General features: G+C 48.2%; 2 protein-coding genes across 2 annotated transcripts; both read right to left on the reverse strand.

Annotated features, from left to right (window-relative positions):
• Nucleotides 1–1,380: 1,380 nt before the first annotated feature.
• Nucleotides 1,381–6,190, reverse strand: Triagg1_3298 (uncharacterized protein; the record flags this gene model as incomplete). The annotated part of the gene is made up of 5 exons (XM_062897574.1): nucleotides 1,381–2,795; nucleotides 2,855–3,553; nucleotides 3,611–4,332; nucleotides 4,388–5,785; nucleotides 5,865–6,190. The coding sequence occupies 5 exons, from the start codon at nucleotides 6,188–6,190 to the stop codon at nucleotides 1,381–1,383; spliced, it is 4,560 nt and encodes a 1,519-aa protein (XP_062757822.1).
• A 3,651-nt stretch (nucleotides 6,191–9,841) lies between these two features.
• Nucleotides 9,842–11,744, reverse strand: Triagg1_3299 (CAZyme family AA7; the record flags this gene model as incomplete). Its single annotated transcript, XM_062897577.1, has 2 exons — nucleotides 9,842–11,560; nucleotides 11,658–11,744. The coding sequence occupies 2 exons, from the start codon at nucleotides 11,742–11,744 to the stop codon at nucleotides 9,842–9,844; spliced, it is 1,806 nt and encodes a 601-aa protein (XP_062757823.1).
• Nucleotides 11,745–12,866: the final 1,122 nt, after the last annotated feature.

The raw sequence follows: 12,866 nt of genomic DNA on the forward strand, positions 1-12,866 counted from the left end.
TTCGGGATACGGTATAACACGTACAGTGCGGGTGGACACAAGACGCGGGGGAGGGTTTTCGCACTTGGGCACAGACGGGGGATTGGAAGTCTCTCCGCTCTTTTGTTAATATTGTTGATTTCGCCTTGGTTGAGGCGGTGGTTGTTGAGGGATTGGTGTGGAATGGAATGAGCATTTTGGGGAGATTGGACGGATTGTGGGATATGAGTAATGGTGGTGGTTTGCTGTTTAGCTGTTAGGTAGTTGTATGAAAGCAATGTGGAGTGTGTGGTTGTCTATATGTGTTCTCCTGGTCGCTCTTTATTGTTTTGAGGATGCTTAGATGTGCATGAACTGGGTTTGTACGGCGGCCTCATTGAAGGGAAGGTGAGTGATGAATCGGTTGGGAATGGATCTTGTGCATGAATCTGCTTTCATCATTTGATACGTCTCATGGGCTGGTCGATTGAATTTGGACATTTGATAGGTAGGGAAGTGAATTGTTCATCTGAGCTCGAACAGCCTTGGCCATTCTGTATAAGCTAGATCTATATGGTGTTTCTTACACCTCTGTCTGAGCGAAGGAGGGGAGGTTCTCGAATCATCTCGACAAGGGTGTTATCTCCGAGGTTGTTGTCGGTGACGAGGAAGCAGCCGATTCTGTGGCATCCTTCAAGCGATTGAACCAGCTTGGATAGGAGAATGGCATTGGCCGTGGAGATATTGTTGAGAACCGATTCATTGGCCCTGAAGAGCCTAATGCTCCTAGATGGACTGGTATGTCCCTCGCTTGAATCAACCTCTGGTGATGTACCAGGACAAGTACCAACTATGCTTTTTCCAGTTGCCTAGCTGGCCCGTATCGGTCTTGAGGGTCTCGTTGTAGACTCCCCGTGTTCGTAGGCTCAGGGGTCAATTCATGAGCTTGTGTTATGCCAAAATCCTCTACAATGGCTTTTGCTTTAGGCCGGAGCGGGGGGTTGTAAGTAACAGATGATTTCTTGTCTTTGTGCAAAGTAAAATATTAATTGATTGAAAACTCTATCGTCTTCTCCTAGCGGAATGTTACTGGGGTGATAAAGCTGGCTGCTTGCATGGGCAATACCTATGTTCTTGGCCGCTCCAGCGACGCATCAAACCTCTACTCTGAGCAGGTTGCTTATATGGGTTGTCTTGAAGGCTTTTCTCCTATAGATGGCATTGGCTTGATTGCCATTCAGGCTATCCGCATCAAGAAGTTTGGCGAACAAAAGGTCAAGGACGGACGGCCCGCTAAGCAGCAGCTTCACATACTTAGGTGCTGATGAATTACCTATGTAGGGCGTCTTGGTAAACCCCGACGTCCTTCATCACGGCCCTTCAACATCCCATTTGTTGGATTAGGAAACCACATGTACCTTTTTACCTTGAAAACTTCATGAAACTCATCCACCCTTTACCCTTTTTATCGCTTTTCTCATTCTCACCGCTCCGCGAACTGGCCTCGCCCCGAATTTCGACACTTGGAGATGCCTTCAAACTCGGCGATGTGATAGTTGTTGACCCTGCAGATTTAATCGACTCGCTGGTAGCCGGACTCACCAAAGAAAACGGCAACGTTCCTCGACTGCTCAGCTCGACGCTGGATGCTGTATCCAAGTCCTCGTCTTGCTGTTCAGCTGTAAATTTGCCCTCGCTCTTGCGGCTCAAGAATGGATTGTGCCCGAAAACTACAGCTCCTTTCCCGTCGAGTGCCATTACGTCTACAGGTGTCGACCCGCGAAGCACGAGGCGTGACATCAATGACTTTTTGGCGACGAGAAATTGCACAGAAGCGGTGTGGGAATTTCCGTCTTCGGTATTGCTGGCGCTTCTCTGCAAACACTCGCAAGATTTGAACTGGTGGTGCTGCGAGACCCAGACAATCTTGCTCGTCAGCTCGCCCGGACCCAAACCAGGCTCCTCCCTGAGCAGGCGCTGTTTGTACAGCATCTGCAATGTTGAAACAGAAGCAGCCATGAGATCTTTCCCTTTGGGTACGGATTTCCACTCGCTGCATAGCGTGTGCGGTTCTTCGGGACTAATCAGATCACCAAACCCTCGGCCGAAAATGGTGGTCGTGCCGATAGAAGGGATTAAATCGACCCATCCATGGCCCCATGAATCCAAGTGCTTGACGCGAGAACGTATAGCACTACATGGGTCAATGATGTCTTGGATATCAAACCCAATGATATCGCGGCGAATGTCCCAGGTTTGCGGGATCCGAATACCGTCCTGTGAGCTACTCATGGCTTGCTTGTCAACCAGTATCTCAATAGAGTGCAACATCTTCTTAACCCGTGTCTCGAGGGTGGCATATTCAGTCTCGAATCCGCCTTCACTGCGGCGTTGCTTGCCAACAACATAGACGTTGAGGCTGAGATTGTCCCAACTCTTTAGGGTCTTCAAGGCTGCTTGGCGTCCAGTAAACCCATGCCACTTGTCTTTGAGTTGCGTAGCGTCGAAGACCCAATCGTACACCGATTCCGGATCATTTTCGTCCAGGTATAGGGATACCCGAACAAGGTGAAGTAGTGCAGAGGCACCATCTGTGAGCCAAGCCCGGCGATCTGCTACGTCGTAGAAAACGATAGGTTGAATACCAACCCACTTGAGAAGGCTAGGATAGTCGTTCTCTCGCATAAGCCAAAATGGCTTCTCTTTCTGGTTAAAGCTCATGTTTAAACCAGCACCAAAATCGGCCTTTGCCTCGATATATAGGCGGTCAATAACGATAGATGCTGGTGGCTCCCGTAATCCCGAAGATTTAATATTCAGGTTCGCAGTTGCATCGCCTATTCTCTGTTATCATCAAAAATCTGGGGCCGAAACGATACTGTGAAGAGTCTCATACCGCATAAATCAGTGACTCTAGAGCACCATCCAATAACATGACGTCTTTCTTCAAGCATTCTAAGAGAAATCCCTTTTGCAGCACCGCTATCCAGAGTAGCAAGTCGGGGGTCGATATACGAAATCCGCTCTTCCGGGTGTTCACTTACAAGGAGATGCCATACGATGATATCGGCCGCCGCCAGCGTTGCGATCATGAGCATGTTGAAACCTTTGATAATCATCCGCTCACCCCACTGCACTACATGCTGAGAGCCAATGATGGCGGCCATGTTGGCCAAGGACATCTCGAGACCCGTGTTTGGCTGCGTCCTTTGAAGAATGGGATAGCCGCGCACCAGGACAGGGTTATAGAACAGGCGACCCCAACAGAGTCCAGGACTTAGTTCTGATATATCCGCTGTTTCCAAGTTCAAAGACAGGTTGCATGAACCGACTACTATCGGTCCATGGGGCCCTTCATCCTGGATGTGCACCTGGAGATCATTGACGCCGGGGGTGCACGCGACTGGGCCGTCATGATCTGAAGAAGACTGCAGGACTGATGCCAACCATCCAATTTGCTCGCCGATCTCGGATACAAAGTATAGGCTTCCAGTTACTGAAATACAGCACACGGATGGAGATTGAACACAAGCTGTAAGTCGTGCCGCTCCAGCGCCACTCTCGTGTCTGGATGAAATAGGTTCATGAACTTGGTCTGAGAGCACGTCAGCATCTATAAATCGTACCCTAATAATCCAGCTTCGAATCTCACAAGAACATTCTTGCCCCTCGGGAGTTGCTAGAAGGGTTTGCATTAGAGTCATGAGATCCCCAGATCGTGGCCATGTTTGATCCACGTAGTCCTGCACGGTCGTGGCCTGCGCTTCGTTCCACGACCCCGTCAAGCAAACCATTCTTCCCAGAGCGTCTTCACATTGGGGGGAAGATCTAGTATCACGCATCGAACGATCCAGGTTCCAATCAAAATAGAACGTCATCTTCACCATAGATAGAGGCCGTCGACTGCTCATTTTGCGTAGGGGTTCTTGTGCACGCAGATGGTTTCGAATCTTGGTTCCTATCTCTAGCATGGCATTTGGTGCTTGAAAGGTCAGAAGGCCGTGCTGGCGAATCTTGGTTAGAAGCCATTGGTACGCGTCCGACACTCGGATGAATTGCTCGTAGTCCAGTAATTGAGGGAGAATCTCAAGACTGTGCGCCTGCCAAAGCAATGGCTCTTTCGAGCCGTGTTCATCATGCTCAATATCGTCCCGAACAGAGCCGTCCTCTGTGGGCAGGGCCAATTCTTCGCCTGCATAGGGCGATGTTCCAACGTCGTAAACCCATTGCATAACAGTTGTCTTGGATTTCCTGAATATTTCTCGACATGAAAACTCATCTTGATCCTCACCCTCACTTGAACTGCTTTCGCCATCTTGACTTCCAATGGCGTCGCAATCCAGTGGACGAGGAACTAGAAGTTGGATGATATTCCTGTGTAATTGTCAACAGCAACGCTTTGTTGGAATAATTGTGTCATTACACTTACTTCAGCTTTTTATGGATAATAACTGATGCTTCCCATTGGAACGGAGTTGAGGACTCGCTATGTAATTTCCATGCGAATTCCCTCAGCATAGGAGCCAGGTATTCTGCCTCAATGCTACTGAAGCAAAATTGATCAGAAGTTTGCTTCATGTCCTTGTCGAGTTGCTCTGCAAAGACTTGCAGGTAACGTAATCTCGGCTCATCTGAGAGTGTGTCAACAGAGTAGGTAGTTGAGACATCACAATCATCTGTAACATGTTGTTGCTCTTCTGTTTCTTCTTCAGCTAAAGGGCATGAGTTGAGCAAACTCTCAGCGTTAGTGACTTCAGCCTCCCTTCGATTTCTGATCTCCAGCTCCCCAGCTTCCGGGATTATGGGCTCTTGACGCGGTCTTTGACCCTTCATTCCCGGATGTGACGTGAGTACGGTAGATGGTCTTGTTCCCCCGCTCCGAAGATCATGGTCGAAAGTCAAAGATTGAGTGGTCTCCACGGTATTTCCATCCCAGTCCATGTTTTCAGCTTCCGATTCGATTGCATCAAGCTGATCGGGCTTTCTTTCCCAGTCTGTTTCTTCAAAATCAGCACCCTTATCACTCTTTTCTGAATCCACATCCCAGCCCTCGGAGTCGTATTTCCCAGTTGCTACATCGTCCGCAGGAGCTCCAGAGATGAGTCTTAGCACGTCATAGACGTTTCTCATTTGAGTAATTTGAAGGTCTTTCATACTTTTCCGCCGCTCTCCTGTTGTTTCCGGCGTGCCCAGTAAGCGGACGTGCCTGTTCACGGCAATGCTAGCTGCTGGATTGGCGTCTATTGGTCTTATTTGCTCAGATCGCTTTCTAAGCATATCTTGAAGGTTGCTTAAACGGACATGGAGACCCGGATGGTTTGAAGGCGTAGCAGCAATTGCCTCTTTAGCAATGCTAACTGCTCGAGTAAGGTCATTCATTGATGCTGTCTGCTTATATCGCATGCTAAGCATATTTCCAAGGTTGCTTAAACGGCCAGCGCGACCCGGATGGTTAGAAGGCGTAGCATCAACTGCAACCCTGGCAATTCTAACTGCTCGATTCAGGTCGTCCATTGATGCCGTGTGCTTATATCGCATGCTAAGCATATGTACAAGGTCGATTAAATAGGCAGCGCGTTTCGGATGGTTGGTAGGCGTAGCATCAACTGCCTCGCTGGTAATGCTAACTGCTCGATCGAGGTCACCCATTGATGCCGTTTGCTTATATCGCATACTAAGCATATTTCCAAAATTACTCAACATAGAAGATGTTCTATGTTTCCCTGCTTTACTGATTGCCAGATCCATACTCCTAATAGCTCCATTCAAATATTCGAAGCGGCCGGTGCGATGAAAATCTGTCACTAGTTTTATTGCTTCACTATTTCTGTAGTGTGTTAGTGTTTTGCCTATATTTTCCCCAAGTTTGAGTATTTTTCGGCCATGGGCTCCGCATTACAACTTACAAGTTTGTCACGGCTTCGATACCTTCCTCTGCAGCCGGGTTTCGGAAACCACAGACAACTGCTTTATTCAAGATGCTACATCGCCGATTGTAATCTGGATGAGTTGTAGCTGTCGCGGAGACCCATTCCCCAGCTCGTTTCAGTGCCTGTTCAAGGCTTTGTGTATTGTGTGATTTCCGGAAAATCAAGAAGCAAATGTAGATATATAGCTCGATCTGGTCATCATCCGAAAGAGCCGCATGCACTTCTGCAAGGGCCTGGAGGTCTTCCTGGCTCGCTTCCTGAAGGGAGGATAGCAACTTGGCATCGATGCGAAATTCCTCCATAATAATAAAAATAATATAGCAATCCTATAGGATGGCTTTTACAGTTGAAAGATGATGAGCGTATCCCCCGCTATAAGGACATTCACGTTGAGGTCAACCGGTTACACCGCAGCGGCACTACTGCCTGGGAGCCACCCTACATGAACATTAGTAGCATGGAAGTCATGTCTTTTCACCGCCTGCAACTAATGTACTCCTACGAGTCTTATAGGCTGTATTATCAATGTCTAGCAGCATGAAGACGAGGCTGCCGCCAAGAACCCTGCCCCCGCTGCATATCATATCCATGGATGCTTCAGCGGGCTTAATTGGATGTTCTATTGATGCCCAACGAGGCGAAGCTGCACTGTGCCTCACCCTCCGCCATATACATGTACATGTATGCTTTTGTGAGCTTTACTCCATGTATAATGTACATGTACCTAAGGTGTAGGCATTCTACCAATGCCCAACAAGAACAAGGCGAACTGCTATACCTCCCACTCCGCTACCTTAGTACATGTGTAGGTAGGACGCCTTGCTCCAACATTATCTCAGGTACTAAAAGATTTGACAATCCTTGTCCGTGTACTCATGAAATAAAAATCTCTGGTTGTCAAACAGCCTATCATGCTTACCGGCCATACTTATCACATTCTAAATCTTTATAACAGCTGTTCATTATGGCAGATGTCACGTCTCTTCCCAAGATGCGCTGGGCCATTCTAATAGGACTTGACTATTATAGACATGAAGGATGCCTTCAGGGTTCTGTAAGACCGTCCGCTGCCTGACGTCAGATTTGACGAATATCGAACCGGAAATAGCCAGGCAGGAGATCTACACGGGCTGGTGCGCGAAATTGCTCACACATCTCTCCCAGAGCAATATTTCAGTACGGCGTCCAGCGAGCGTCTATAATCGAGTCCACCAAGCGAGGGCCCTGGAAGATCAGAGCTATCTGCATTTCCGCATCTCCCATGACGAAGGCGAGGCATGCATGTTCAACGTGGTCGCTGATGAAAGTAGACGCCATGGAATACTCGACGGATTAAGAAGGGGAAATGGCCAACCTACTATCCATATCAGCCAATGCTCAAGGGGCGGAACAGCAACTGGTGGACACCCTACAGCACCTTTCCAAGTTTACATACGCTAAAGGCATTGAGATTCGGATATATAATACCCTAATGAAATGATGTTCTCGCTTGTTTCCTCCATTGGCAGCGAAGAGCCAAGCAACTCAAGCTTCTTTAACATTGAACATGGTGGTCCCTGGCAGCTTGACATTGAAAACAAAGGTAAGGCTGTCTTATACATTGCTCTTTTCGATATCACTCCATGGTGGAAATTCGATAACCTCCTCCAGAAGCGGGCCACAATGGCTTCTGGGTTCTGGAGCCTAAAAACAAGGAGGTTCTACCGCTAATGATGGAGGTCACCGAGTTCCTTCAAAGGAAAGTCACGGGTTGCTGCGAAGATATAATCTAGGTCTTGATCACTGATAGGTCGACACATCTCCCGTCGATGATATCGCCTGGGCTTCCTCTTCTATGGTCGCACGAACGTAGACAACTCCACGAAGCGGGCGATGAACCATTAGCTCTTATCACAGGTTTAATTGGATCCGTACGCGGCGAGGATGTCGGGCATGAGAGAAGGGTGGCTCGAAACTTTTATAAGAACAAAAGTGGCCTGGAAACCTTTTTTTAAACTTTGTTTTATCGCTTCCATTAATCCTTTCGCTATTCTAGTCCACCGTGGCACCAAGCAGGCTACATATTCCCTACCCAAAGGGGTCAAACAGCTTCAGGGCACCTTCTTCAATCCAATGGCCGCCATTCACTTCTTGCTGCTGCTCATTGCACAGTTTATACTGTTTGTCCTTATGATGAGACACAAGAAAAGGACCAGTCCAAGTGTTCAGTTCGGAATCGTAAAAGAGGACTTGATCGTTCGGTCGGAATTTAGGTGGCTTCTCATGGTTAGGGATATGCGGAAGGTGATATAGATAGTCGGGTCGCTTTTCTTACAGACGAGGACTTTCTAATGATTTGGCGGCCGCCATCGTCAGAAAATAAGGAATCATGCAAGAGATGGGAGCATTACCTTTTGGCCAATATGGGCATGATAAACTGCAAGCCACTACAGCCGCAGATGCTGGAAACTGCTGTAGTGCCCGAGATGAAGAATCGAGAAATAGAAAAGGCGTATAGGTATGCAGTTGGGCAGCGATATGCAAAGCACCGTCTGCCCAACTTTATACCTACTACTAAGGTACCTATGTATATTACATGTATGTACATGTACCTTAGCACCTTGTATTCATGCCTTATATTTCCCAACGCCGCCTGCCTCAGGCGTCTTCCCCAAGCAGAGCTGACACCGATGACGCCTGCGATATGGCTCCAAGGCAGATGGCCAGGCGGATGGCCAGGCAGAGTATGGAGCACCAGCAATCCAGATGTCATTGGTTGTAGTGTTGACTATCCATAGTCGAAGATTTTCCTCCAGGATACCCTCAGTTCTCGGCCCTGGTCGCCTCTCACGACTCATTCCATATCTGCCGCCGATTTTCCACGTTACGCACACGCCTGCTTCTTCTTAAGCAAGATAGGCTCTCTATCCTAGAACGTTGATTGGAGAAGATCGATCGCGATGAGAAAGCCATGTTATCATTAGGCAGCTGTCGGGCGGATCAAAATGAAGACAGACGGGAGGTCCTCACGAAGATCGATGACGCTCTGGCCGACTACGGTAGGTTTTGGTGTTGTTCACTCGAGGCTCCTTGAGATAACTGACTGCGTTATAGATGCATTTCTGGAAAGGCATCAGCAAGCTCTAGCCCTCAGCACTGCCCCGGCCCGCCCTGTATCAGATCTCCGTAACCGGGTGGAAAGCAAAGGCTCGATTGCACGAGCCGAAACACCTTTACCTAGAACATCGGCAAGATATTCTCGCTCTTGCTGCACCAGAGAACAGTATCATTCCATTGTTAGAGGCTCTGGTGGGATATATCGCCCATTCTTTCAACACATGGTTCGCCAAAGCTGAAAGCCCACGAGATTCCGACACATACATCTTCCCGCCGTCATTGATAAAGAGAGCAGTGCAAGTCTTTTTAGTGCCTCTTGTCACAGTCCTTCTTCTCACCCCCGTTATTATCTGCAACTTTATAGACGACTTGACGGCTAGGTTGGTTATTGTTGTCTTTGCGACAACTGGGTTCATCGCCGCTTTATCTTGTCTTATCAAAATCAGAGCTATTGACTTGATCATAGCTGGCGCAATGTGAGTTCTCTTGTCCCAATTCACTTGCTCATAGCTACACATGATTAATCAGGATAACATTGGGATGTAGATATACCACTGTCTTGGTTGTTTTTATTTCAGGCACAGGGGGAGTGGTGGATTACTGATTGAGCGGTATTTGTTTGTTATGTTCAACCCTTTGATTAAACAAGATTGAAATAGTGTGGTTGAGATGATGACTGATTAAATTGCCGTGTCCCCTTTGTATAGTTAGTTGGTAATTTAATTATATAGTCAAAAGGTTAAGTATAATAATTAGTTTTATTCTTCTATTCAGAATTAATCATTCGAGTTGTCTAATAAATATTGTTACGATCCGATCAATCGCAACATCACATCCCTAACACCAATACTTGGCGTCTAAGCTTTGCAAAGATGTCCATCTGGCTGCTGAACCCAACTATCAGACCCAACACATGTCTGACAGTAAAACAAGCTTGTCGGATCATACTTCTTCTTGATAGCTGCAAGCGTAGGCAGCGCGTCTCCAAAGAAGTTGGACAGATAGTTGGGATCGAGATAGTTGCCCTCGTTCATGTACGAGCCCGTACTCGGCGCAAAAACCTCCTGAGCCTTGCCCTTCCCAAATGTAATGTCGTCCCGCGCCTCAGCGATATCTGCATACGGTGTAATATCATCCCAGTTACGGGCCACAATATTGGTCAGGAGCGCGCGGCGGTAGGCAGGGTTCACGCCTGTAAGCGGCGGTGCGTTGACCACAGCACCACCACCGGTGATATCAACAACAACTGAGGTGTTCTGGCCAGGGAGACCTGCGGTAGCGTTGACCATCTGTCGGATCGCGGCTGTATTGGCAGTGGTGAGATGCTTTTGCTCGTAGAATCGTGATGACATGAGAATGCCTCCTCCGATTGCCATGGAGTTGTTCTGCAATGCCGACGAGTAGCTGAAGTAATCCGGGAAAGGAATTAGCTGCAGAGAAATGTCGAGGCCTCGCGACTTAAAGGGCTCCAGATTGGCCATGACGGGGGCCATGGTCGACTGCACTTGGTCCACGGTTTGGTTGAAGACACCGGTAATCATCTCAAGCATGCGTGAGGGCGGCGCCAGGGACGATACACCATCCCAAGCCACCCAGGCTGCGTAGCCTTGCACACCACCGGCGAGGATGGCCGGCGTCTGCTGATACCAGACGGTCACGGCGTCGAGAAACGTCTGCACGTCATCCACGCCCTTTTGCGGCGACATGAACAGCACAACACCAACCATGGGTGTGTCGGGATAAGTCCGCACAGTCGCGCTGGTGACAACGCCATACGTGCCTGGGCCGCCGCCGCGGAGGGCTTGGAATAGGTCTGGGTTGGAGCAAGGACTCGCCAGGACTTGAGAGCCATCGGCAAGAACCACGTTGTATTCCAGGACCTGATCCGCGCCGAGTCCGTACTGATGCATAGCGGCACCATGTCCGCCTCCTTGGAGATAACCTCCCGTCATTCCAACAGAGTGGCAGGTTCCGCCAACGACAACGACCCCGTTTTGGTGTGCCTGCGGGTAGACGTCGTCGAATGTGACGGCACCACCAAGCTGCACTGAGCTGCCACCCCAGTAAGAGCTGCCGCCCTTTTGGACAGCTGCACAAGACTGGGTTGGAGTATATGTGTCGTGGAAGACAATGGGAGATTGGGCGGAAGGGCGTAAGTAACGGGTCCAGATTACCAGACTGCCAGCACCGGCGGATCGACCGAGGAAATCGTGCCCCGTGTTCTTGATCGTAACGCGGAGGTTGTACTGCTTGGCAAATTTCAACCCAGCGCTGATGGCGTCAGGGGTGGTGGCATTGATGCTGTAGACCGCAGAGTCGCCCAACGAGCAGGATGACGAGTTTCGCCCAGGAAGATCACAAGCCCATGTGTGAGGGAAGTCAAATCCAGTGGGGAAATTGGCCTGGAAGATCGAGTCGGCCCAGTTTGCCTTGATGTTGGCGCAAGCAGCAGCATCTTGATGGGCGCCTGGGTAGCATGGTGCGGCGACTGGAACATTCTTGATGAGGTTCCCCGAAGTCGTCTTGTTTAAAGTCGCCCACGCCGCATCAGATGGCCAGCAAGAATCACCAGGAAACTAGATGTAGGGCACCAAATTAGATATTGAAGCTTCTCAACCGAATATATCAATTCACACAAGGAGATGGGTGAACAGGATACATGTATGCACTTACACATTTGCAATCTGCCTCGACATTCTGTACTAAGCCCGCCAGAACGGCAGCTCCAAGTGACGTGAAGAGATTCTTACGAGCGACCATCGTAAACCGTGAAGGAGATTGGAACGAATGGATGTGTGTAATGACAGAGAGAGCAGATGGAGAAAGAGGCACATCATTCATTTATATAGATATATCAAGATCTCCTAGTTCACCCACAAGTTATTCTTACTATTCCCATCACACGTAAGATCTCTCGCAGATAAAGTTAAATGCTCCGCAAATTCAACCATATGTCGGGAACCGTGATGATGTGAAATGAATCATACGTCTCATTACCTGGGTTGAAGGTTAGACATTCCCTGATCCTGATTCTAGAAGCACTGGTTATGCAAGGGCTCCTAGTAATACAGGGAATAGAGTGATGAGTTTTCGTACACTTCGCACGCCGAACGGCGATAAAAGCGAGAATTCTAAGACAGATCAGGCATTTGCAGGGATGTTACCGAATGGAACTAGCGTTCTTGCCTCGTTGTCATGTAACATTCGGCATCCACCGTGCCGCAGATGATACTCTCACCGTCACTTGCCGGCAGGGTTGCAAGGTCAATCAGTAGTCGTTCGTGGTTAGCGATGAATAATGAATACGAATAGTTTTCCTCAGCCTCCTGATGAAACTAAAACTATTTTGTTCGGATTAAATTAACCAGTGATTGATTTACTTAATGAGGAGGTTAGTTTTCATAGGCTATTTGGGTAAATTATTCACATTTTTATATGTAATTAATCCGTAGTCATTCGTTCTTCATCCTGCGTATTACTTTTCTTCAGCTATCTGACAAAACTACCTAATTTAGTCAGTAAGCAAATTCGTTTGACGGATCGTCACTATTTTTCAACCCTGCTTCTGCCCCTTTCTCAATAGTACATACGTATAGTATTTCACAACATCCATCAGTACGGCTCTTCTGGGATACGCAAAGCTTGCCATATTTGGAAGACTAGGAATGAAGGATTGAAGGAGCTCGTTTTGATCTTTTTGGAAGATATTGCTCATGTGGCTAACCTCTATTGCGGATAGTAAACAGAGTTCAAGTATAGGTTTCTACCCTCCACTGACTTCGGCTTCTTCTAGTCATACGTAAATAAGCATGTTAAGTCATACGTAAATAAGCATGTTAAGTCATACGTAAATAAGCATGTTAAGTCACACGTAAATAAGCG

The sequence above is a fragment of the Trichoderma aggressivum genome (genome assembly GCF_033847375.1).
Source record: "Trichoderma aggressivum f. europaeum strain CBS 100526 chromosome Unknown scaffold_009, whole genome shotgun sequence".
In the NCBI taxonomy this organism is placed as follows: domain Eukaryota; kingdom Fungi; phylum Ascomycota; class Sordariomycetes; order Hypocreales; family Hypocreaceae; genus Trichoderma; species Trichoderma aggressivum.